General features: G+C 62.8%; 3 protein-coding genes and 13 non-coding genes across 16 annotated transcripts; 7 read left to right on the top strand and 9 right to left on the bottom strand.

Annotated features, from left to right (window-relative positions):
• Positions 1-1,739: 1,739 nt before the first annotated feature.
• On the top strand, positions 1,740-12,298 carry LOC115504861 (translation initiation factor IF-2-like). The gene is made up of 4 exons (XM_030302059.1): positions 1,740-1,754; positions 10,517-11,303; positions 11,386-12,081; positions 12,141-12,298. Exons 1-4 carry the CDS (start codon positions 1,740-1,742, stop codon positions 12,296-12,298), a joined length of 1,656 nt encoding a protein of 551 aa, XP_030157919.1.
• On the bottom strand, positions 10,343-10,414 carry TRNAE-CUC. The gene has a single exon. It is a non-coding gene; the product is annotated as a tRNA-Glu (tRNA).
• Positions 10,720-10,791, bottom strand: TRNAG-UCC. The gene has a single exon. It is a non-coding gene; the product is annotated as a tRNA-Gly (tRNA).
• On the bottom strand, positions 11,681-11,752 carry TRNAD-GUC. Its single transcript has one exon. It is a non-coding gene; the product is annotated as a tRNA-Asp (tRNA).
• On the top strand, positions 12,295-18,097 carry LOC116737832 (basic proline-rich protein-like). The gene is made up of 4 exons (XM_032591714.1): positions 12,295-12,364; positions 13,818-13,947; positions 16,316-17,880; positions 17,940-18,097. Exons 1-4 carry the CDS (start codon positions 12,295-12,297, stop codon positions 18,095-18,097), a joined length of 1,923 nt encoding a protein of 640 aa, XP_032447605.1.
• Positions 12,365-12,447, top strand: TRNAL-CAG. The gene has a single exon. It is a non-coding gene; the product is annotated as a tRNA-Leu (tRNA).
• Positions 13,950-14,020, top strand: TRNAG-GCC. Its single transcript has one exon. It is a non-coding gene; the product is annotated as a tRNA-Gly (tRNA).
• Positions 16,255-16,326, bottom strand: TRNAE-CUC. Its single transcript has one exon. It is a non-coding gene; the product is annotated as a tRNA-Glu (tRNA).
• TRNAG-UCC lies at positions 16,632-16,703 on the bottom strand. The gene has a single exon. It is a non-coding gene; the product is annotated as a tRNA-Gly (tRNA).
• On the bottom strand, positions 17,480-17,551 carry TRNAD-GUC. Its single transcript has one exon. It is a non-coding gene; the product is annotated as a tRNA-Asp (tRNA).
• Positions 18,094-23,910, top strand: LOC116737833 (basic proline-rich protein-like). Its single transcript, XM_032591715.1, has 4 exons — positions 18,094-18,163; positions 19,618-19,753; positions 22,126-23,696; positions 23,756-23,910. Exons 1-4 carry the CDS (start codon positions 18,094-18,096, stop codon positions 23,908-23,910), a joined length of 1,932 nt encoding a protein of 643 aa, XP_032447606.1.
• Positions 18,164-18,246, top strand: TRNAL-CAG. The gene has a single exon. It is a non-coding gene; the product is annotated as a tRNA-Leu (tRNA).
• Positions 19,756-19,826, top strand: TRNAG-GCC. The gene has a single exon. It is a non-coding gene; the product is annotated as a tRNA-Gly (tRNA).
• On the bottom strand, positions 22,065-22,136 carry TRNAE-CUC. Its single transcript has one exon. It is a non-coding gene; the product is annotated as a tRNA-Glu (tRNA).
• TRNAG-UCC lies at positions 22,442-22,513 on the bottom strand. The gene has a single exon. It is a non-coding gene; the product is annotated as a tRNA-Gly (tRNA).
• TRNAD-GUC lies at positions 23,296-23,367 on the bottom strand. Its single transcript has one exon. It is a non-coding gene; the product is annotated as a tRNA-Asp (tRNA).
• Positions 23,911-23,917: the final 7 nt, after the last annotated feature.

The raw sequence follows: 23,917 nt of genomic DNA on the forward strand, positions 1-23,917 counted from the left end.
TACTGATGAGGGATGATGGGGCAGGCTGGGGGCAAAGTACAGGCTGGCACGCACCCCCCTCCAGGTGGGATGTTTGTGACGTTCTGCGGGCACTCCTGGCTGCCCCAGGACAGGGGAGGGGATGGAGAACAGATGGTTGGATGATAGAGTCTCCATCAGTTTACGGGGATCTTGGTGGATTGCGAGAGAGGGGCAATCTTATCAATGGCCTAATCTCCAGAAACCTATAGATTCAGTTTCCTGGAGCCCTAACATCACCCTCCCCTCCACGGTGGTGTGGGAAACCAAAGCAGAAGGAAATGGCAGGTAAAATTAAATTTCCTTATAACTTGCAGTTCATTGACAAATACTCAAGGCTGGCAGAGTAGAACATTTCTCCAAGAACCCCTACCGTCTTGATGTTGATGCTTTGCGGGAGGGAAGGGCAACCATGACTTGGCAGTGGCTGGGCCTCCAGTGATCTGTGGGTCTTTGGCGTGTGGGGACCCCTTTGGAAACTTACGTTCTGGCTTTGCCTCCCCCAAGTCCAGAGTGTAGGGCCAGTCACTCCTCATAACTCCAGAGCAGCTCTTTCTGCCTATGGGTCCTGTCCCCGTGCTTTAATAAAATCACCTTTTTGCACCAAAGATGTCTTCAAGAAATCTTTCTTGGCCCTCAGCTCCGAATTCCACCTTCACCCTAAAAACCCATCACAACCAGTGCTGTTACACCTTGAGATGAGAGGCCGTTTGCCCTGAGGGCCCTGGCTCCATTTGACTTTATAATTTCTCCAGTTTCCCTTTGAGCTTTGAAAGTCTCTCTGCACAGAAAAAGATGGTTCCACGTCCACTGCTGTGGCAGAAGTCCAATCAGCAAGCAGAAAGTGATTTGACACCAAGGTGGAAAAATGAATACAATTGCTAGACCTCACAGGAGAGGGATGGGGAAAATGAGTTGTTAAGTCAGAGATTTGGAATAAACAGGTCCCCAGTGGGGGAACCTTTGTGAAGTCACTCAAGCCAGGGGCTAAGGCCAAGGCCAATGGCAGTCAGGGAGCCCAGGATGTCTTCAGAGGTTCTCTTCTTCTCTCTGACTTCCCAAATAAAGCACTGGGTCAGCATTTCCCAAAGGGTGACAGTGGGCCACATCTGGTCTGAACGACACTGATAAAAGTTACAGAGAAAAAAGGATTTTGTGGTTATCGAGGTTTGGCAAATGCCTTATAAAATTTAGTTTGAAAGTTCTCTTTGCAATAAGGCTTCTTGGAGCGTTTAATGGGCATTATGAATATACAAGGAGAGGAACAGTGTATGCAGAATGTCTGCATTATTTTGACCACAGAGCCCTTCATTCTGAAAAACCTCTCTCAAGGAGTTATGTGGCTGGGGAACAGCTTTTGGAAAACACTGAACTAGGGAATCCAGGCCAAATCTACAGATATTCACTTGCCACGTCCTCTGAGCTCAGGACTGGGTGGTACTCACTGGCTAACACTAGTGAGAAAAAAGACCCCAGTGATTAGACAGCAACAGCTAACAAACAAGATGGACTCCCTCCTGTCAAGGGAAAGCACCTAAGATTTTAATCAGGCCAAACGACTGTGAGAAACAAAGCCAGTCACCGTGTTAGAGTAGGCAGTTAGGTTCTAACAGGATGCCTGGACGTCTGCAACAAGGAAGTCGTGGCCAGCTAGGGGGAAAGTCAGAGGCCTGTCCTGGCAGCACTCCACATGAAGCGGGATGAAAACAGACAGGCCCAAGATGGCGGATACCACGGTAGGCAACACCTGACCAAATAAGGAAAGAGAGGCAGAAACCCTGCATCCAAGAAATTCCTGCCCCAAGAAATGAATATTCCACTCTCTAGTTAACAAGTGTCAATAAAAGAACGCCCATCCCCACCCCACCAATGACTCCTCCCATATACTAAGAGAGCCCAGGGTTTTTTGTTGGTTGGTTGGTCTTTTTTGGGTTTTTTTTTTGGGGGGGGGGTTGGGTTTGGGTTTTGGGGTGTTTTGTTTTGCTATTAGGAAGTGAAGTCAATGGAATTGATAAAGAACCTATGAAGATTGGTTGTTTTTGCAGCCTTCTGGGACAGACTTTGCAGAAGCAGAGCTCTTGACATGACAGTGTAGAAAGTAAAGAAACTTGCTCTTTGGCCTCAAGTAGAACTTTAAAGGTATATGTGCTAAATTCAATGTGTAAGTGTGTGATGAGCAGAGGAAGAGAGATCTATCCCTTCCAGAAGATCCAGAGCCTTTATGTGCACATATCTCCTAGAGCCTTGCTCTGTTGCCTCAGATTAGACAGAACTGTGTGTATCCTGGGCTTGAATTTTTAATAATGCCTCCTATAAGATTTCCTGGCCACCTACCCCAACACATTTATCAGAACTTATAGAAAATTCTATTCAGCATTCCAAGGTCGGGAGTGGCATTTCTGAGGCATCAGAGAGCACTCTGTCTATGCAAGATCTACAGTGGTTTGAGGCTTAAGACAACCTGTGAACAAGGGCAGGAATACAGGTGGTGTGGTTCATGCTCATAATAAGAGATACAATATCTTCCCCCATTTCAGAAAGTTGTTCACGAATGTTCGGAATTCTCTCTGAGGTAGGAAAGTTGAAATGTCTGAGCATGATTGTTTGTCCATGGAAAGGAGTATCTTTTTTTCCTACTATATATGTAAAAAAAAAAAAAAGGAATAATAAGACTAAAGAGTTGAAGTCCAACCCTTCATTTGTGTAAGCGAGGAAACCATAGTCCAGACAAGGGCTGTGAGTTGACCCAGGGCATCGCTCTCTCTCTTTTTTAATGTTTATTTATTTTTGAGAGATACAGAGATAGAATGCAAGTGGGTTGGGGCAGAGAGAGAGGGAGACACAGAATCTGAAGCAGCCTCCAGGCTCTGAGCTGTCAGCACAGAGCCCGACACAGAGCCCAATGAGGGGCTTAAACCCACGAGCTGCAAGGTCATGACCTGAGCCGAAGTTGGACGTTCAACTGCCTGAGCCACCCAGGAGCCCCCAAGGCATCTCTCTCTTCAGTGCTAAAACCTAGGTCCCCTTATACCTCCCTGTCTCATTCTCTCATCTGCACTTACCACTTATAGGTTATCCTGTCCATTTCTCTAATTGTCTCTTTCCACAACTCAAGAGTAACATCAACAGACTAAATTCTCCAAGGCAGAGATCCTAATAGATATGTAACACTTATATTTGCTGAATTACATAATGGTAGTAAGATGCTCTCTATAATTCCTAGAACAATGTCATTGTTCATGATTGAATAATATGGCATCTGTTTAGTTCTCCTAAAGCAAAATCAAGCACACCTGCCCAATAGGATAGCTCCCATGGGATCAGGATGGGCGCATAACCATCCATGTTGCCAGCAAAAATGTCTATGGCTAGAAGTTTGTGGATTTGAAGGGCAGATTTAAAAACGTGCTCAGAAGAGAGTATCAAGTGTCAAAGTCAGAGAGTTCTTCCAAATAGATCATCAAGAGGACCTGAGATTTTGAGAGCTAGATTACGTATAAATGGGAGAGTGTTCTAGGTAAATATCAAAGGCAGGACCAGTTGCTGTTTGCTAAACAGAGATTGACTTTCCGTATTTACTAGGGATGTAGAGTAGATAGGCATCACCAGATAAAGGACTAGGAGCAGAAGAAACAGCTCTCCAGTAAACCTGATGGGATCCATTTGTTGCTAAGTATACCCCGAGAGCAGTGTTGTCCAGTAGAAATGTAATGTGAGCCGCATATTTAAATTCACATATATAATAGAGCATTTTGAAAAGTAAGAAGTGAAAAAAGGGAAGGTTAAAAAAAAATCATCTCTTCCCTAATGGGGATGATCTCTCTAGCATTTATGAAATTGTACGTATATACTTTTTACAGTATTTTTCACAATACATCCAGACCCACAGGGGACAATAGGTAATGTCAATATCTATTTTCAATAGGCAACGTCAGCAGAAACCTGACAGGCGTGCTCCACTCCCTGCGCCCCGCTCCTAGATAGAAGAGACAGCCCTCTGTCCTGCAGGTTGGAAAAGCCCTCTCCTAACTCCTTCACTCCCCTCCCACCTCAGGGCGGCCAGGGCCTATCATTACCCAGGAAGGAGGGAGCTCACGTGAGGACCAACGACCAATCAGATGCTCTTTGAAATTGAACCGCGTTGCAAACGCTTTAGGTAGGTTACGGCAGGTCCTTAATTGAAAGAGCTTTTCAAATCACGCCACGTTAGGTCATGTGAAAGTAAAACAAGCCGTCTGAGAGAAGGAGATGGAGGACGGAAGAAGGAGAGAAGGAAGGAAGAAGAAGGATTGGAGGACGGAAAGGGGAGAGAGTGAGAGAGCAAGAGAGAATGAGGGAGTTGGTCGAAACTGGAGAGAAGTAGAGAAAAAAGCAGACGCGAGTGGTCACGTCTTCGAATCGTGGCTTGCCAAACACACTTCCAGTCTCGCTTTCAGCCGGCTCACGTCATGCTTTTTCTCCCGTCTTTAAATAGCTTTGAGGTTTCCTCTCATTGGCTTACAGTCACTAATCTAGTTCGAGTGGGTTTTGTTTTCTTATAACCAACCTTCATCCCTAGCTGAGGACAGTCATTTAACACCACAGGGAGGTGGTGGTTTCATCAGAGGAGACAAAGATCCAGAATGCTGGGAATGCCAGCAATTAGGGAGAGGGCCAGTGAGAAGACAGGGCAGCTCAGGGAAGGGTTGGAAGGAGAGAAATAAAAAGCAATTCACTGACAATTTTGCTGAGGGCTCACCTCATACGTTTGATGATTGGATAGCTATTTCCTTCTTCGTATAAAAAAATCAGAGAAAAAGTCAAATACATGATTTATTCTTACAGACTTTTGTGCTACAGTTCACCTCCACCATAATTCTTTCCTGTGATCTCATCATAACTCCTTATATGGTCACAATACACACTCCAGAGGGGCAAGGGTAGGAATAGGTATCCGTTCCATCATAGGTGTGGGGAGCTTGATTCCATTCTTGTTGCCTTAACTGTGGAAAAGTTTCCTCTGGGGGTCTATATCACCTTAGCCGCCATGCCACAAAATAAGGAATATGCTTGTTGTTTTGTTTAAAATGGGATTGCTTGGTTTTTCAGAAATTCGTACATCTGTTCTGTAGGGTGTTTGAAGAGGGCAGATTCAGGGCCTTCTCCAAAAGGGAGTATTTTTAAAAAGGCACATATAAAATTAATTTATAAAATTTTAATGTTTATTTTTGAGAGAGAGACAGAGACAGAGAGCAAGCAGCAGAAGGGGCAGAGAGAGAGGGAGACACAGAATCCAAAGCAGGCTCCAGGCCTCTGAGATGTCAGCACAGAGCCTGACACAGGGCTCGAATTCACAAGCTGCGAGATCATGACCTGAGCCGAAGTTGGACACTTAACCGACTGAGCCATCCAGGTGCCCCTAAAATTAATTTAATAACATATCTTTTGAATCCAATGTATTAATTTTTTTTAAGTTTTTATTTATTTTGAGAGACAGAAAACAAGCTAGGGAGGGGCAGAGAGAGAAGGAGAGAGAATCCTAAGAAGGCTTCTCAAGGTCAGTGGAGAGCCCTACGTGGGCCTCAAACCCCCAAACCATGATATCATGACTTGAGCCCAAATCAAGAGTCGGACGTTTAACCCGCTGAGCCACCCAGTCGACCCCAACATATTAATTTTAAATAGCTGCCATAATAAAGTACCATGAACTGACTGGCTTGACCAACATAAATTTATTGTTTCACAGTTTCAGAGGCTGGAAGCCAGATCAAAGTGTCATCAGGGTCATGCGCCTTCTGAAGATACTAGAGAAGGGTATGTTCCAGGCCTCCTTCCTAGCTGCTGCTATTTCCTTGCTTGCAGCAGAACTCCAGACTTTACCTGGTGTTCTTCCCCCGTGAGTATGTCTGTGTATTTGAATTTCCCCTTTTAATATGGGTGAGTAGCATCCACATTGTGTTAGCAGCCCACTCGACTGCAATCTCACTTCATCCTCATTGCATAGGAGAGAGACATCCTATTTCCAAATAAGCTCCCATTCTGAGGTCCTGGGACTTAAGATTTCAATATACGGATTTTGAGGGGACACAATGTAATCCATACTATCCAATATACCCCACACAATGCTAATTCAATGTATAATTGGTATAAAAATATATGGATGTTTTACACTCTTGTCTTCATATTGAGTCTTTGAAATTGAGTGTGTCTTTCACACTTACAGGATTTCTCAATTTGGACGAGCCTCTTTTCAAGTGCTCAATAGCTACATGTGACTAGTGGCTACCATCGTGGAAAACACAAATATAAAACATTTTTATAATCACAGAAATTCTAGCAGACAGCGTGCTCTAGAAAACAAAAGTACTCAGTGGTGGCAGAAAGCAAACCAGTTGTTGCCTGGAGGGGACAAGAAGGGGGAGATTACAGAGGGATGTGAGGAAACATCAAACTTTACCAAATAGTGCACTTTTTTAAAAATTTTTTTTAACGTTTATTTATTTTTGAGACAGAGAGAGACAGAGCATGAATGGGGGAGGGTCAGAGAGAGGGAGACACAGAATCTGAACCAGGCTCCAGGCTCCGAGCTGTCAGACAGAGCCCGACGCGGGGCTCGAACTCACGGACCGCGAGATCATGACCTGAGCTGAAGTCGAAAGCTTAACCGACTGAGCCACCCAGGCGCCCCCAAAATAGTGCACTTTAAATGTGTCCATTTTATTGCATGCCATTTATACATCAATTTAAAAAATTAATTGTAAAAACATTTAAAAACATTTTAAAAATAAATTTCATTTGTTTTTGAGAAAGAGAGAGAGCATGAGCTTGGTTGGGGCAGAGAGAGAATCCCAAGCAGGCTCTGTGCTGTCAGCGCACAGCCTGATGTGGGACTTGATCCCACAAACCACAAAACCATGACCCCGTTAAAATCAAGATGCGGATCCTTAACCGACTGAGCCATGTAGGCCCCCTAAGCACATTTAAATAAGACTGGGGGACAAATGATACGAGCCCCTACTTGCCATAATATTGTATTTTGAATTTTGAGGGTTTCTATGAAAATAATTATATGATTTATGATTTTTCATGATTTATCATTTTTCATATTATAAATTCACTATGGTACAATTTACTTTTTTAGCATGTAATTTGTATTAGTTATCTGCAGACAACTGATATATCATTAGCTTGTTCTCTACGGAGCACATGTTATATTACTCCAAACCTTAGCAGCTTCAAGGAAGAAACATGTATTATGTCACAGCTTCTGGAGTGAGGAATCCAGGAACAACTTAGCTTCACGGTTTCTGCTTCCGCGTCCTCGTGAAGTCGCTGTCAAGCCGTTGCCTGGGCCTGCAGTCACCTGAAGCTTTAACTACAATGGGGGGGGGGCCCAATTCAGAGCTCGTGTGGGTGGTGGTTCACTTAAACCCTGTTCCTCCCCCTTTGGGCCACTCCTAGGCTGCCTGTGAATCAGCGCGAAATGTTCACTGGCTTTCCCCAAAGAAAGTTGTGAGAGAGAGCCCAGGGTGGAAACCATAGTGTTTTCTAAACAAATCTTAGAAGTGACATACTTACATTTTGGCTATGTTCTGTCATTCACAAAGACAAATCCCACTACAATCTAGGAAAGGACTGTGGCGGGTTTGGAAACCAGGAGGTGGTGATCATCAAAAACTATCTTACAAGCTGACTACCACAAAAGTATAACTAATATATGTACTTACCTACTGACTCTTTTAAACAGTTATATTGTGTTGTATATTTCATAAACAAGTTCTTAGCTATGAATATGGGGAATATTGCCTAGTTTTCTAGGACACCAATAACGAAGTAATGAACATACAACTTTGCCCACCGGTGCAAATATTAAGATAAATTCCCACAGTTGAACTGCTTGATAAATGATAAACACATTTAAAATTTACATACATCCAAATTACTCTCTAAAACCTTTGTACTATAATTTGACTTCCAAAAGACTGGATGATATGGACCACTTCCTCGAATCCTCACCAGCACTCTTTCTCAAATATTGCAAATTTTCAGATTCTTCTCTGTGTCCCTTTGCCTTGCAAGATAAAAATGTTCCTTTCCTCCGCGTACAAGGAGGGCACATTTCAGAGGAGGGTTTTACTTTATTTTAGCTTTCTGCCCAACAGGCTAAAATTCATTACCCTGAAATCGAGAGTCATGTGCTCTATTGGCTGGGACCACCAGATGCCCCAACAAATATCGATAAAAGCTAATAAGGCTAAAAATATGACAAGCCAGAGACTGGCCATATAGAAAGGCATGAGGTCAAAGATATAACGTAGAATATTAATTCCAAGACCTAGATGGCAATTACACAAATGATATTTAATTCCTAGGGCTTCCAAAAATATTAATCACAGTGAGACCTTAAAACAACAGAAATTTCATCCCACACAGTCTTAAAGGGCTACAACTCATAAATCAACGTGTCAGCAGGAGCATCCTACCTCTATGTTCTGGAAAAAAAAACTATTTCTGGGACCGACCAAGCTTTGGTATCTCCCACGATTCCCTTGGCTGTTAGAATTTTAATCTATGTATGACTCAATAATCAATTTCCCAACCTGATGCATGATTGTCTGTGGTGGAAATGTCTCTTTTAAAAAAAAAAAAACTTGAACATCAGGAGAAGATATATACATGACTGAGGAGAGACTTGGAACATATCCAGGCTGGGTGTAAGGCAACGTGGGGAGAGGAAACTGTTAAAAGTGAAATCAGGGGATGGGGGGGGTGTGTGCTGCTGATTGGGGGTAGTGCAACACAGGGGGAGGAAGCTATTTCTGGGTACCAGGCTGGCAACGGTGCCATACGATGGAGAGTATGGGGCCTAAAATTGAATAACACCAAAGATAGAGGACCTCCCTGTCCCCGAGGTACGTTTGCCCCCCTCCCAGCTGCGTGGCCGCTGGGTTTTCCCCCTCCATTCCCTATATCTGCACCCTCTCTCACCTGCACTGCCTGGGTGCTGGCAAACCACCAGTGCCCACATTCCCTTTCCCTCCACCAACTACCTGAGCCCAGGGTCGAGCTCTGCCATTCAGCCAGGCCTGCGGTGGGGACTGATGTGGCAGGAGAAAGACTGAGGTGTGCAATGGACTTCGGAGGCACCCACAGAAGAGGACGGTTACAGGGGTAGATAGAGGGACTAACGGCGCCTATCATGGCCAGGCGCACCGCAAGGCTGGATGGGAAACTGTGAAAAGTGCAACTGTGAAAAGTGAGCTTGCGGGGGGGGGGGGGGGGGGGGATTGCGGAGGACGCCGCTCATCGGGGGCGGTGGGTGGAGCGCGGAGGTGGCGAAAGGGACCACTGGGTACCACGCTGGCCCCTTTGCCAAAGGATGGAAGGCACCGACGTGTCCTGCAATTGGAATGACAACTTGGCGACAAGTGCGCCCAGTCCGCCGGGGTGCCTCGACCGCCACCCACCTGCCTGGCTGCTGGGTTGTCTTCCCCCGTGGCAACCACGGCACCTCCCCGCTGTCTCACCTCCAGTGCCCCGGGAGAGGGGGGGTCCGGGCCGTGCCCGGATGCCTCTTCCCTCCTCCACCTCCCGGGCACGGCGGTCGGACTCTGCGCTCGCATCGGCGCCCAAGACCGGCGTGCCCCTGGGGTCCGCTTTCCGTCGCCGGGGAGAGACGCAGCCAGCCAGGTCGTGGCGCTCCCGCCCCGCGTGGGGCAGGGAAGCCGCCCGAGAGGTCGCAGGCCCGAGGGGGGCTGCTCGGCCAGGTGACGGGACTCAGGGCTGCGCGTGGCTCACCTGACCCACGCGCCCGACACCGCCACCGCGGGCACCTCAGGAGGGAGGACAGGGTGGCTCGTCAGCCTGGCCAGCTAGGAGCGCCACCGGAGGGGGCGGTGGGGGTCCGAGCGCACTCGGGGGGCAGGGGCGCCTGCGCACACTGGTGGTCCCGGCCGGGGACAGAGGCCGCCCCGGCCACTCGCGTCTCGGGCTGTGGAAGCGAAGGTGCCAGGCGAGAGGGTGCGCAGGGGGGGGGGGGGGGGGGGCGCGAAGGGGAGAGGCGATGCCGAGGGCCTCCGGTGGGCCAGCCAGGCCAAAAGGCTCGGACGGGCCGAGGTGGCAGGGCGAGGCCGGGCCCGCCCGTCGGGGCGTGGCAGGTGGCCTTGTGTGCACCCCTCCATCGTGGCGGCGGGGCCCGCGACAAGCTAGCCGGCTCTGGCCTGGCGTGCTGGCGTGGGCTAAAAGGGGGTGGTGCGGGTGCACTGGGGACGGGACGGTGGGTGGCTCGGCTGGGCTCGGCCGGCCGGGAGGGGAGGCCCCGGAGGGCCAGAGGAAGAAGAAAGGCTTCCCTGACCGGGAATCGAACCCGGGCCGCGGCGGTGAGAGCGCCGAATCCTAACCACTAGACCACCAGGGAGCGACAGGCTGCGCGCCTGGCCTGCACCCCCTGGACCCAGCGCCTCCATTCCACCCACGCGGCTCCGCTCGGGCCCCGAGGCCCCTGCCTCTGCACGTCCAGCCGCCCGCGGGCCCCACGCAGTCCACCCGGCCCGCTGGCAGCACCCGCAAAACGCTGCGCGCCGGCCGCCCTCGCACCCGCACGCCGCCTCGGGCCACGTGCCCAGCGCCCAGCGCCCAGCGGGCCGGCACGCCGTCCCCCACTGCCAGCGCCCGGCGGGCCTGGCCAGGAGGGCCCCGGAGCGGCGCAAAAGGTCGGGCGGCTGCGTTGGCCGGGAATCGAACCCGGGTCAACTGCTTGGAAGGCAGCTATGCTCACCACTATACCACCAACGCTGCACGGCCCGGGCCGGCCCGACGCGGCCGGCCCAGGGTGCGCTCCGCGCCTTCTCGCCTTGGCGCTCTCTCGCCGCCGCCGCCGCCGCCGCGCCTCCGCCGCCCGGCGCAGCCCTGCCCCGACGTCCCGCCCGGCCGCAGCTCTGCCCGGCCACCACGGACTGCGGCCGCCCGGCGCCCCAGCCTCGCCCCTCCGACTCAGCTGCGCCGGCCGGTCGCCAGGCACGCCGCCCCGCGCCCGGCGCCCCGCGCCCGGCGCCCGCGCCCGGCGCCCCGCGCCCGGCGCCCCGCGCCCGCGCCCCGCGCCCGGCGCCCCGCGCCCGGCGCCCCCGCCCGGCGCCCCGCGCCCGGCGCCCCGCGCCCGGCGCCCCGCGCCGGCGCCCCGGCCGCCCACCGCCGCCCGCCTCTGGAGGGCGCTCTGGCCGCCTGGCCGCTCTCGGGCCCTCGGAGGCCGGCTGGGGAGCCCCGCCACGTCCCCGGCCCGGCGTCTTCCGCGTCCTCCGCGGCCCGCAGCTAGCGGCCCGGCCCGGCCCGGCCCCGCGCGGGAAGGAGCAGAGGGGGCGGGCGCCAGGCCACACCACCTCCCGCATCCAGACGGGACCGGACCCAGCTGCCTCCCACCCGAGAGACACCCACGGCGGCTGCGCGGCTGGGCGGCTGGGCGGCACGTCGCCGAGGAGCTCGCCGTGGCTGCCGCGGGGACCACACGAGGCCCCGGCTGCGCGGTGGCGACCCAGCGTCCGGCCTCGAGCCACGCAAAGGGCTGGGGCCGGTGGGCGGTGGGCAGGCCGGGCACGCGCCGCCGGACGGCCGAGAAGAAGCGCCCCTGCCCCTCGGGAGCAAGAGGTGGCACCCAGAGCTGCGCAGGCCACCAAAAAGGGCGTCTTGCCTCCCCGTCGGGGAATCGAACCCCGGTCTCCCGCGTGACAGGCGGGGATACTCACCACTATACTAACGAGGACGGCGGCGGCCGGCCACCCGGGCGCCCGACCCCTCTCCGGCTGCCTCCCCACGCCTGCCCCTGCCTGCCCCCGACGCCCTGCCCTGCACGGGCGCCCGACACGGGCCACGCCCCACCCGACCCCAGCCCCGCTTCGGCCCCCTCTCCCGCACGGCAGCCCCCGGCCCCGACTCCGAGTCCGCCCGGACCCGGGGCCCACACACGGACCCGGACGGCGCTCAGTACTCCCAACGAGCGCTGCCTCTCTCTCGTCTGCCAGGCGGGCATCGCGCCGGGAGAAAAGGCCCCAGACGGCAAGCGGGGCTGCGAGGGCGAGGGCGAGGGCGAGGGCGAGGAAGGCGGGGTGGGGAGCAGGGCAAGGGGCGCCGACGCTGCACGGGGCCTGCAGGGAGCTGGGGGTGGGGGTGCGACTGCGACGGGAGCCGCGCTGGCGGCGGCGGCGGCGGCGGCGGCGGCGGCGGCGAGGCGGCTGGCCGTGCTCCTCCGGGGCCGCCGCGCGTGTCTCGCCCCTTGCGCACCCACACAGCCGCCAGCCGGGCGCCATGACGGCCAAGGACACCAGCGTTAGCGCCGCGTCCCAGCCAGGCCAGCGGCGACGCGCCCACACCCGCCGTCAGGATGGCCGAGCGGTCTAAGGCGCTGCGTTCAGGTCGCAGTCTCCCCTGGAGGCGTGGGTTCGAATCCCACTCCTGACACGCCCACCTTTTGGCCCGCCCCACACAGCAGCCACGCCACCCGGGCCTGGACCACACCCTCTCGCGGCCGCGGCCCGCCTCGCGCACCCGAGCACACGCTGCCCGGGACCGAGCTCCAGCCCCTCCACCCTCGCCGCCTCGGGCGGGCACACACCCACACGCACCCCCGGCGACTCGAGCGCCTTTCCCACACCCGCAGGCTTCGCTGACTTCGCACCGGCTGCTTTCTGGAGGCTCTTTGGTCCTCCTTCTCGTCTGTTCCCGCCCCTGCCCTCCTCACCCCGGCACTCGCGAACCAGCCCAGGCTGCAAAGCTCCCCGCGCTTCCCGCTCCCACATGTGGCCGCTGGACAGCGCCTGGCTCTTCCAGCCAGCCGTCCGCTTCCGCCGCCCCCGGCAACACGCACCCACCCCACCGTCACCCCGTGCTTTTCCCCCGGCCCTAGTCCATTCTCTCCACACCCTCCCGAGGCGGCCCACACGATTCTCCACCTGGGGGCCTTCCCCTGGCCACACCTACCTGCCTGCCTGTCTGCCTCCCGGGAGCCATACAGCCCAGCCGTCTGCTGGCCAGCCGGCGGCGCGGACCCCTCCCTTCTGTGGGCCTGGCTCACGAGTCCAAGCCGGGAGGTGGCTGCAGGGAGCAGTGAGCGGAAGCCCTAGACCCCCCCAGCCGGGCCATCCAGCCGGGCGCCACGGCGCATCTCCTGGCTCGGGGAGGCCGCCGGCCGGCCACTCCGCCCCAGCGTTCCTCCCGGATCCAAGACCGCCCTCCTGCCTCCCGACCTGTCAAGGCACCCAGCCGGACCCCTAGGGAGAGGCGCCGGCCAGCGCGCTCAGGCCTTTGCTCTCTTGGCCCGAGACGCACTCAGAGGCGCAGGCGGCGCTACCTGGCCTCTAACTCCGACAGACGCCGGCGCGAGCGCAAATACACACACACACACACACACACACAAAGACACACAGCCCACCCATCCCCGCCCCCGGCCCCACGGCTCCACACACGAGAGGTCCGTTCCCCACCCCGTCCGCCGGGACACACACTGCACGCGCGAGAAAACCATCCGCCAAAGGGACTTTGGCTCGGGGCTGGGAGCAGCTGAAGGCAAGGTCCCTCGCCTGCCTGCACCTGCCACACATGGCTCCGGCTGTTTGGGGTTCGGGCGCTGGCCGGGCTGGGTCCGGCTCCTGGCTGCCTCTGGGGACACGGGCAGGCTGTGGCGGCGGCCCTGGACGAGGGACAAAGCACAGGATGAGCCCAGTCCGCCTCCGTGCCTTCCTCTGCCCGGACGTCCGCGCCGCGCCACGCCGCGCCGCGCCCCGCCCCGCCCCAGGGGCTGGCTCTCCGCGTGCCTGGAGCCTGTCTTGCAGACTGCCCGCCTCCTGCTCCCACGGAGAAGACGCTCACGCTCACGCTCACCCTCACGCTCACTACTGGCGGGGACCGGCAACGGAGGCGGCCGGCGCCGCTGGGGAAGCCCTCTGTGGACCACGTCCGTGGGTGCATGGGTGGTTCAGTGGTAGAATTCTCGCCTGCCACGCGGGAGGCCCGGGTTCGATTCCCGGCCCATGCAACGCGCCATCCCCTTTTGGCCCCGCAGCGCCAACTGCGCGCTACGCTTCCTCTCTCCCACCTTCAGAGCACCCGGCCAAAGCCACGTCTGCTCCTCTCTGGGGGCCCGCCCACGCCCCATCCCGTCCCCGCCCCTGCCGCACATTCCCTTCCTCCTCCCCGGCTCGCTCGCCCTGGGGACAAAACTCCGCCCGCCCGCCCGGGAGCCAAGGGCCCATCCGCGCCCGCCCGGACACCTGCCTTGCCCTTCTTCTCTTTAACGACGCTCGCCTCGCTCCAGTCTCCCGATTCACTGCAAGGAACGCATCCACGCACCAACTCGCGCTGCCACCCACACGCTCCTCCCCTTCCCTCGGCACCACCTCGCGCCCCCGCCCCTCCCACCAGCCCCCCCCCCCCCCCCCACAGACACACACACACGCGCGCGCGCGCGCGCTCTGGCTCACTCTACCCACACTCCAGAAATCCTCCCCTTTTGCACAACCGGCGGAAACCAAGCTGCCACGCCTAGGTGCGCTATACAGCCCATCGTCCGGGAGGGTCGCTCACAGACTCCAGGTGGCACCGGCACCCGCACCCGCAAGACCCCAGCGTGCCTAACGTCATGGTCGCCCAGGCCCTTGACTCTCTGCGTCCCGCTTCGCCGCCGCGCTATCGTGCCAACGCGGCTTCCTCTTCCACCGCTAGAGCCACCCACGGCACCAAAGTCCACCACCGTCCTCCATCCCTCTCCCACCCCGACCTCCACCTCTCCTCCCCTCCACACACACCCACACGCACACCCACACGCAAAAGCGAGGACTCCGAGGAAACTTCCCGTGGGCACGGGAAGCACCCGGAGACCCACGGCCGCCCGCGGCCCCTCCGCACCGCTGCAGGGGGCTTGTCCGGTTGAAGCGAGTGTGCCCCAGCAGGTGTGCGCGGCGCACCGGCTGACCGCTCGGCCTCGAGAGGGGACACCTCTGATCACGGAGCAAATCCCCGGCGGACGGGGGTGCCCAAGTTGGGGCGGGAAGGAGACTGAGGTGTGCGATGGACCTTGGGAGGCATCCACAGAAGAGGACGGATACAGACAGGGGTGGACAGAGGGACGGACGGCGCCTATCTTGGCGAGGCACGGGGCGAGGCGGGATGGGAAACTGTGAAAAGTGCAACTGTGAAAAGTGTGCGTGAGTGGGGGGGGTGGGTGGTGGAGGACGCCGCTCATCGGGGGTGGGGGGTGGGGCGCGGAGGTGGCGAAAGGGACCACCGGGTAACACGCTGGCCCCTTTGCCAAAGGATGGAAGGGACCGACGTGTCCTGCAATCGGAATGACAAGTTGGCGACAAGTGCGCCCAGTCCCCCGGGGTGCCTCGACCGCCACCCACCTGCCTGGCTGCTGGGTTGTCTTCCCCCGTGGCTCCCACGGCACCTCCCCGCTGTCTCACCTCCAGTGCCCCGGGGAGTCCGGGCCGTGCCCGGATGCCTCTTCCCTCCTCCACCTCCCGGGCACGGCGGTCGGACTCTGCGCTCGCACCGGCGCCCAAGACCGGCGTGCCCCTGGGGTCCGCTGTCCGTCGCCGGGGAGAGACGCAGCCAGCCAGGTCGTGGCGCTCCCGCCCCGCGTGGGGCAGGGAAGCCGCCCGAGAGGTCGCAGGCCCGAGGGGGGCTGCTCGGCCAGGTGACGGGACTCAGGGCTGCGCGTGACTCACCTGACCCACGCGCCCGGCACCGCCACCGCGGGCACCTCAGGAGGGAGGACAGGATGGCTCGTCAGCCTGGCCAGCTGGGAGCGCCACCGGAGGGGGCGGTGGGGGTCCGAGCGCACTCGGGGGGCAGGGGCGCCTGCGCACACTGGTGGTCCCGGCCGGGGACAGAGGCCGCCCCGGCCACTCGCGTCTCGGGCTGTGGAAGCGAAGGTGCCAGGCGAGCGCGTGCGCGGGGGGGGGGGGGGGGGGGGCGAAGGGGAGAGGCGATGCCGAGGGCCTCCGGTGGGCCAGCCAGGCCAAAAGGCTCGGACGGGCCGAGGTGGCAGGGCGAGGCCGGGGCCGCCCGTCGGGGCGTGGCAGGTGGCCTTTTGTGCACCCCTCCATCGTGGCGGCGGGGCCCGCGACAAGCTAGCCGGCTCTGGCCTGGCGTGCTGGCGTGGGCTAAAAGGGGGTGGTGCGGGTGCACTGGGGACGGGACGGTGGGTGGCTCGGCTCGGCCGGCCGGCCGGGAGGGGAGGCCCCGGAGGGCCAGAGGAAGAAGAAAGGCTTCCCTGACCGGGAATCGAACCCGGGCCGCGGCGGTGAGAGCGCCGAATCCTAACCACTAGACCACCAGGGAGCGACAGGCTGCGCGCCTGGCCTGCACCCCCTGGACCCAGCGCCTCCATTCCACCCACGCGGCTCCGCTCGGGCCCCGAGGCCCCTGCCTCTGCACGTCCAGCCGCCCGCGGGCCCCACGCAGTCCACCCGGCCCGCTGGCAGCACCCGCAAAACGCTGCGCGCCGGCCGCCCTCGCACCCGCACGCCGCCTCGGGCCACGTGCCCAGCGCCCAGCGCCCAGCGGGCCGGCACGCCGTCCCCCACTGCCAGCGCCCGGCGGGCCTGGCCAGGAGGGCCCCGGAGCGGCGCAAAAGGTCGGGCGGCTGCGTTGGCCGGGAATCGAACCCGGGTCAACTGCTTGGAAGGCAGCTATGCTCACCACTATACCACCAACGCTGCACGGCCCGGGCCGGCCCGACGCGGCCGGCCCAGGGTGCGCTCCGCGCCTTCTCGCCTTGGCGCTCTCTCGCCGCCGCCGCCGCCGCCGCGCCTCCGCCGCCCGGCGCAGCCCTGCCCCGACGTCCCGCCCGGCCGCAGCTCTGCCCGGCCACCACGGGCTGCGGCCACCACGGACTGCGGCCGCCCGGCGCCCCAGCCTCGCCCCTCCGACTCAGCTGCGCCGGCCGGTCGCCAGGCGCCCCGCGCCCCGCGCCCGGCGCCCCGCGCCCGGCGCCCACCGCCGCCCGCCTCTGGAGGGCGCTCTGGCCGCCTGGCCGCTCTCGGGCCCTCGGAGGCCGGCTGGGGAGCCCCGCCACGTCCCCGGCCCGGCGTCTTCCGCGTCCTCCGCGGCCCGCAGCTAGCGGCCCGGCCCGGCCCGGCCCCGCGCGGGAAGGAGCAGAGGGGGCGGGCGCCAGGCCACACCACCTCCCGCATCCAGACGGGACCGGACCCAGCTGCCTCCCACCCGAGCGACACCCACGGCGGCTGCGCGGCTGGGCGGCTGGGCGGCACGTCGCCGAGGAGCTCGCCGTGGCTGCCGCGGGGACCACACGAGGCCCCGGCTGCGCGGTGGCGACCCAGCGTCCGGCCTCGAGCCACGCAAAGGGCTGGGGCCGGTGGGCGGTGGGCAGGCCGGGCACGCGCCGCCGGACGGCCGAGAAGAAGCGCCCCTGCCCCTCGGGAGCAAGAGGTGGCACCCAGAGCTGCGCAGGCCACCAAAAAGGGCGTCTTGCCTCCCCGTCGGGGAATCGAACCCCGGTCTCCCGCGTGACAGGCGGGGATACTCACCACTATACTAACGAGGACGGCGGCGGCCGGCCACCCGGGCGCCCGACCCCTCTCCGGCTGCCTCCCCACGCCTGCCCCTGCCTGCCCCCGACGCCCTGCCCTGCACGGGCGCCCGACACGGGCCACGCCCCACCCGACCCCAGCCCCGCTTCGGCCCCCTCTCCCGCACGGCAGCCCCCGGCCCCGACTCCGAGTCCGCCCGGACCCGGGGCCCACACACGGACCCGGACGGCGCTCAGTACTCCCAACGAGCGCTGCCTCTCTCTCGTCTGCCAGGCGGGCATCGCGCCGGGAGAAAAGGCCCCAGACGGCAAGCGGGGCTGCGAGGGCGAGGGCGAGGGCGAGGGCGAGGAAGGCGGGGTGGGGAGCAGGGCAAGGGGCGCCGACGCTGCACGGGGCCTGCAGGGAGCTGGGGGTGGGGGTGCGACTGCGACGGGAGCCGCGCTGGCGGCGGCGGCGGCGGCGGCGGCGGCGGCGGCGAGGCGGCTGGCCGTGCTCCTCCGGGGCCGCCGCGCGTGTCTCGCCCCTTGCGCACCCACACAGCCGCCAGCCGGGCGCCATGACGGCCAAGGACACCAGCGTTAGCGCCGCGTCCCAGCCAGGCCAGCGGCGACGCGCCCACACCCGCCGTCAGGATGGCCGAGCGGTCTAAGGCGCTGCGTTCAGGTCGCAGTCTCCCCTGGAGGCGTGGGTTCGAATCCCACTCCTGACACGCCCACCTTTTGGCCCGCCCCACACAGCAGCCACGCCACCCGGGCCTGGACCACACCCTCTCGCGGCCGCGGCCCGCCTCGCGCACCCGAGCACACGCTGCCCGGGACCGAGCTCCAGCCCCTCCACCCTCGCCGCCTCGGGCGGGCACACACCCACACGCACCCCCGGCGACTCGAGCGCCTTTCCCACACCCGCAGGCTTCGCTGACTTCGCACCGGCTGCTTTCTGGAGGCTCTTTGGTCCTCCTTCTCGTCTGTTCCCGCCCCTGCCCTCCTCACCCCGGCACTCGCGAACCAGCCCAGGCTGCAAAGCTCCCCGCGCTTCCCGCTCCCACATGTGGCCGCTGGACAGCGCCTGGCTCTTCCAGCCAGCCGTCCGCTTCCGCCGCCCCCGGCAACACGCACCCACCCCACCGTCACCCCGTGCTTTTCCCCCGGCCCTAGTCCATTCTCTCCACACCCTCCCGAGGCGGCCCACACGATTCTCCACCTGGGGGCCTTCCCCTGGCCACACCTACCTGCCTGCCTGTCTGCCTCCCGGGAGCCATACAGCCCAGCCGTCTGCTGGCCAGCCGGCGGCGCGGACCCCTCCCTTCTGTGGGCCTGGCTCACGAGTCCAAGCCGGGAAGGTGGCTGCAGGGAGCAGTGAGCGGAAGCCCTAGACCCCCCCAGCCGGGCCATCCAGCCGGGCGCCACGGCGCATCTCCTGGCTCGGGGAGGCCGCCGGCCGGCCACTCCGCCCCAGCGTTCCTCCCGGATCCAAGACCGCCCTCCTGCCTCCCGACCTGTCAAGGCACCCAGCCGGACCCCTAGGGAGAGGCGCCGGCCAGCGCGCTCAGGCCTTTGCTCTCTTGGCCCGAGACGCACTCAGAGGCGCAGGCGGCGCTACCTGGCCTCTAACTCCGACAGACGCCGGCGCGAGCGCAAATACACACACACACACACACACACACAAAGACACACAGCCCACCCATCCCCGCCCCCGGCCCCACGGCTCCACACACGAGAGGTCCGTTCCCCACCCCGTCCGCCGGGACACACACTGCACGCGCGAGAAAACCATCCGCCAAAGGGACTTTGGCTCGGGGCTGGGAGCAGCTGAAGGCAAGGTCCCTCGCCTGCCTGCACCTGCCACACATGGCTCCGGCTGTTTGGGGTTCGGGCGCTGGCCGGGCTGGGTCCGGCTCCTGGCTGCCTCTGGGGACACGGGCAGGCTGTGGCGGCGGCCCTGGACGAGGGACAAAGCACAGGATGAGCCCAGTCCGCCTCCGTGCCTTCCTCTGCCCGGACGTCCGCGCCGCGCCGCGCCCCGCCCCGCCCCGCCCCGCCCCAGGGGCTGGCTCTCCGCGTGCCTGGAGCCTGTCTTGCAGACTGCCCGCCTCCTGCTCCCACGGAGAAGACGCTCACGCTCACGCTCACGCTCACGCTCACGCTCACTACTGGCGGGGACCGGCAACGGAGGCGGCCGGCGCCGCTGGGGAAGCCCTCTGTGGACCACGTCCGTGGGTGCATGGGTGGTTCAGTGGTAGAATTCTCGCCTGCCACGCGGGAGGCCCGGGTTCGATTCCCGGCCCATGCAACGCGCCATCCCCTTTTGGCCCCGCAGCGCCAACTGCGCGCTACGCTTCCTCTCTCCCACCTTCAGAGCACCCGGCCAAAGCCACGTCTGCTCCTCTCTGGGGGCCCGCCCACGCCCCATCCCGTCCCCGCCCCTGCCGCACATTCCCTTCCTCCTCCCCGGCTCGCTCGCCCTGGGGACAAAACTCCGCCCGCCCGGGAGCCAAGGGCCCATCCGCGCCCGCCCGGACACCTGCCTTGCCCTTCTTCTCTTTAACGACGCTCGCCTCGCTCCAGTCTCCCGATTCACTGCAAGGAACGCATCCACGCACCAACTCGCGCTGCCACCCACACGCTCCTCCCCTTCCCTCGGCACCACCTCGCGCCCCCGCCCCTCCCACCAGCCCCTCCCCCCCCCCCACACAGACACACACACACGCGCGCGCGCGCGCGCTCTGGCTCACTCTACCCACACTCCAGAAATCCTCCCCTTTTGCACAACCGGCGGAAACCAAGCTGCCACGCCTAGGTGCGCTATACAGCCCATCGTCCGGGAGGGTCGCTCACAGACTCCAGGTGGCACCGGCACCCGCACCCGCAAGACCCCAGCGTGCCTAACGTCATGGTCGCCCAGGCCCTTGACTCTCTGCGTCCCGCTTCGCCGCCGCGCTATCGTGCCAACGCGGCTTCCTCTTCCACCGCTAGAGCCACCCACGGCACCAAAGTCCACCACCGTCCTCCATCCCTCTCCCACCCCGACCTCCACCTCTCCTCCCCTCCACACACACCCACACGCACACCCACACGCAAAAGCGAGGACTCCGAGGAAACTTCCCGTGGGCACGGGAAGCACCCGGAGACCCACGGCCGCCCGCGGCCCCTCCGCACCGCTGCAGGGGGCTTGTCCGGTTGAAGCGAGTGTGCCCCAGCAGGTGTGCGCGGCGCACCGGCTGACCGCTCGGCCTCGAGAGGGGACACCTCTGATCACGGAGCAAATCCCCGGCGGACGGGGGTGCCCAAGTTGGGGCGGGAAGGAGACTGAGGTGTGCGATGGACCTTGGGAGGCATCCACAGAAGAGGACGGATACAGACAGGGGTGGACAGAGGGACGGACGGCGCCTATCTTGGCGAGGCACGGGGCGAGGCGGGATGGGAAACTGTGAAAAGTGCAACTGTGAAAAGTGTGCGTGAGTGGGGGGGGTGGGTGGTGGAGGACGCCGCTCATCGGGGGTGGGGGGTGGGGCGCGGAGGTGGCGAAAGGGACCACCGGGTAACACGCTGGCCCCTTTGCCAAAGGATGGAAGGGACCGACGTGTCCTGCAATCGGAATGACAAGTTGGCGACAAGTGCGCCCAGTCCCCCGGGGTGCCTCGACCGCCACCCACCTGCCTGGCTGCTGGGTTGTCTTCCCCCGTGGCTCCCACGGCACCTCCCCGCTGTCTCACCTCCAGTGCCCCGGGAGGGGGGGGGTCCGGGCCGTGCCCGGATGCCTCTTCCCTCCTCCACCTCCCGGGCACGGCGGTCGGACTCTGCGCTCGCACCGGCGCCCAAGACCGGCGTGCCCCTGGGGTCCGCTGTCCGTCGCCGGGGAGAGACGCAGCCAGCCAGGTCGTGGCGCTCCCGCCCCGCGTGGGGCAGGGAAGCCGCCCGAGAGGTCGCAGGCCCGAGGGGGGCTGCTCGGCCAGGTGACGGGACTCAGGGCTGCGCGTGACTCACCTGACCCACGCGCCCGGCACCGCCACCGCGGGCACCTCAGGAGGGAGGACAGGATGGCTCGTCAGCCTGGCCAGCTAGGAGCGCCACCGGAGGGGGCGGTGGGGGTCCGAGCGCACTCGGGGGGCAGGGGCGCCTGCGCACACTGGTGGTCCCGGCCGGGGACAGAGGCCGCCCCGGCCACTCGCGTCTCGGGCTGTGGAAGCGAAGGTGCCAGGCGAGCGCGTGCGCGGGGGTGGGGGGGCGGGGGGCGAAGGGGAGAGGCGATGCCGAGGGCCTCCGGTGGGCCAGCCAGGCCAAAAGGCTCGGACGGGCCGAGGTGGCAGGGCGAGGCCGGGGCCGCCCGTCGGGGCGTGGCAGGTGGCCTTTTGTGCACCCCTCCATCGTGGCGGCGGGGCCCGCGACAAGCTAGCCGGCTCTGGCCTGGCGTGCTGGCGTGGGCTAAAAGGGGGTGGTGCGGGTGCACTGGGGACGGGACGGTGGGTGGCTCGGCTCGGCCGGCCGGCCGGGAGGGGAGGCCCCGGAGGGCCAGAGGAAGAAGAAAGGCTTCCCTGACCGGGAATCGAACCCGGGCCGCGGCGGTGAGAGCGCCGAATCCTAACCACTAGACCACCAGGGAGCGACAGGCTGCGCGCCTGGCCTGCACCCCCTGGACCCAGCGCCTCCATTCCACCCACGCGGCTCCGCTCGGGCCCCGAGGCCCCTGCCTCTGCACGTCCAGCCGCCCGCGGGCCCCACGCAGTCCACCCGGCCCGCTGGCAGCACCCGCAAAACGCTGCGCGCCGGCCGCCCTCGCACCCGCACGCCGCCTCGGGCCACGTGCCCAGCGCCCAGCGCCCAGCGGGCCGGCACGCCGTCCCCCACTGCCAGCGCCCGGCGGGCCTGGCCAGGAGGGCCCCGGAGCGGCGCAAAAGGTCGGGCGGCTGCGTTGGCCGGGAATCGAACCCGGGTCAACTGCTTGGAAGGCAGCTATGCTCACCACTATACCACCAACGCTGCACGGCCCGGGCCGGCCCGACGCGGCCGGCCCAGGGTGCGCTCCGCGCCTTCTCGCCTTGGCGCTCTCTCGCCGCCGCCGCCGCCGCCGCGCCTCCGCCGCCCGGCGCAGCCCTGCCCCGACGTCCCGCCCGGCCGCAGCTCTGCCCGGCCACCACGGGCTGCGGCCACCACGGACTGCGGCCGCCCGGCGCCCCAGCCTCGCCCCTCCGACTCAGCTGCGCCGGCCGGTCGCCAAGCACGCCCGCCCCGCGCCCCGCACCCCGCGCCCCGCGCCCGGCGCCCACCGCCGCCCGCCTCTGGAGGGCGCTCTGGCCGCCTGGCCGCTCTCGCGCCCTCGGAGGCCGGCTGGGGAGCCCCGCCACGTCCCCGGCCCGGCGTCTTCCGCGTCCTCCGCGGCCCGCAGCTAGCCGCCCGGCCCGGCCCGGCCCCGCGCGGGAAGGAGCAGAGGGGGCGGGCGCCAGGCCACACCACCTCCCGCATCCAGACGGGACCGGACCCAGCTGCCTCCCACCCGAGCGACACCCACGGCGGCTGCGCGGCTGGGCGGCTGGGCGGCACGTCGCCGAGGAGCTCGCCGTGGCTGCCGCGGGGACCACACGAGGCCCCGGCTGCGCGGTGGCGACCCAGCGTCCGGCCTCGAGCCACGCAAAGGGCTGGGGCCGGTGGGCGGTGGGCAGGCCGGGCACGCGCCGCCGGACGGCCGAGAAGAAGCGCCCCTGGCCCTCGGGAGCAAGAGGTGGCACCCAGAGCTGCGCAGGCCACCAAAAAGGGCGTCTTGCCTCCCCGTCGGGGAATCGAACCCCGGTCTCCCGCGTGACAGGCGGGGATACTCACCACTATACTAACGAGGACGGCGGCGGCCGGCCACCCGGGCGCCCGACCCCTCTCCGGCTGCCTCCCCACGCCTGCCCCTGCCTGCCCCCGACGCCCTGCCCTGCACGGGCGCCCGACACGGGCCACGCCCCACCCGACCCCAGCCCCGCTTCGGCCCCCTCTCCCGCACGGCAGCCCCCGGCCCCGACTCCGAGTCCGCCCGGACCCGGGGCCCACACACGGACCCGGACGGCGCTCAGTACTCCCAACGAGCGCTGCCTCTCTCTCGTCTGCCAGGCGGGCATCGCGCCGGGAGAAAAGGCCCCAGACGGCAAGCGGGGCTGCGAGGGCGAGGGCGAGGGCGAGGGCGAGGAAGGCGGGGTGGGGAGCAGGGCAAGGGGCGCCGACGCTGCACGGGGCCTGCAGGGAGCTGGGGGTGGGGGTGCGACTGCGACGGGAGCCGCGCTGGCGGCGGCGGCGGCGGCGGCGGCGGCGGCGAGGCGGCTGGCCGTGCTCCTCCGGGGCCGCCGCGCGTGTCTCGCCCCTTGCGCACCCACACAGCCGCCAGCCGGGCGCCATGACGGCCAA

This window comes from Lynx canadensis, chromosome F1 (assembly GCF_007474595.2).
Source record: "Lynx canadensis isolate LIC74 chromosome F1, mLynCan4.pri.v2, whole genome shotgun sequence".
NCBI classification, from domain to species: domain Eukaryota; kingdom Metazoa; phylum Chordata; class Mammalia; order Carnivora; family Felidae; genus Lynx; species Lynx canadensis.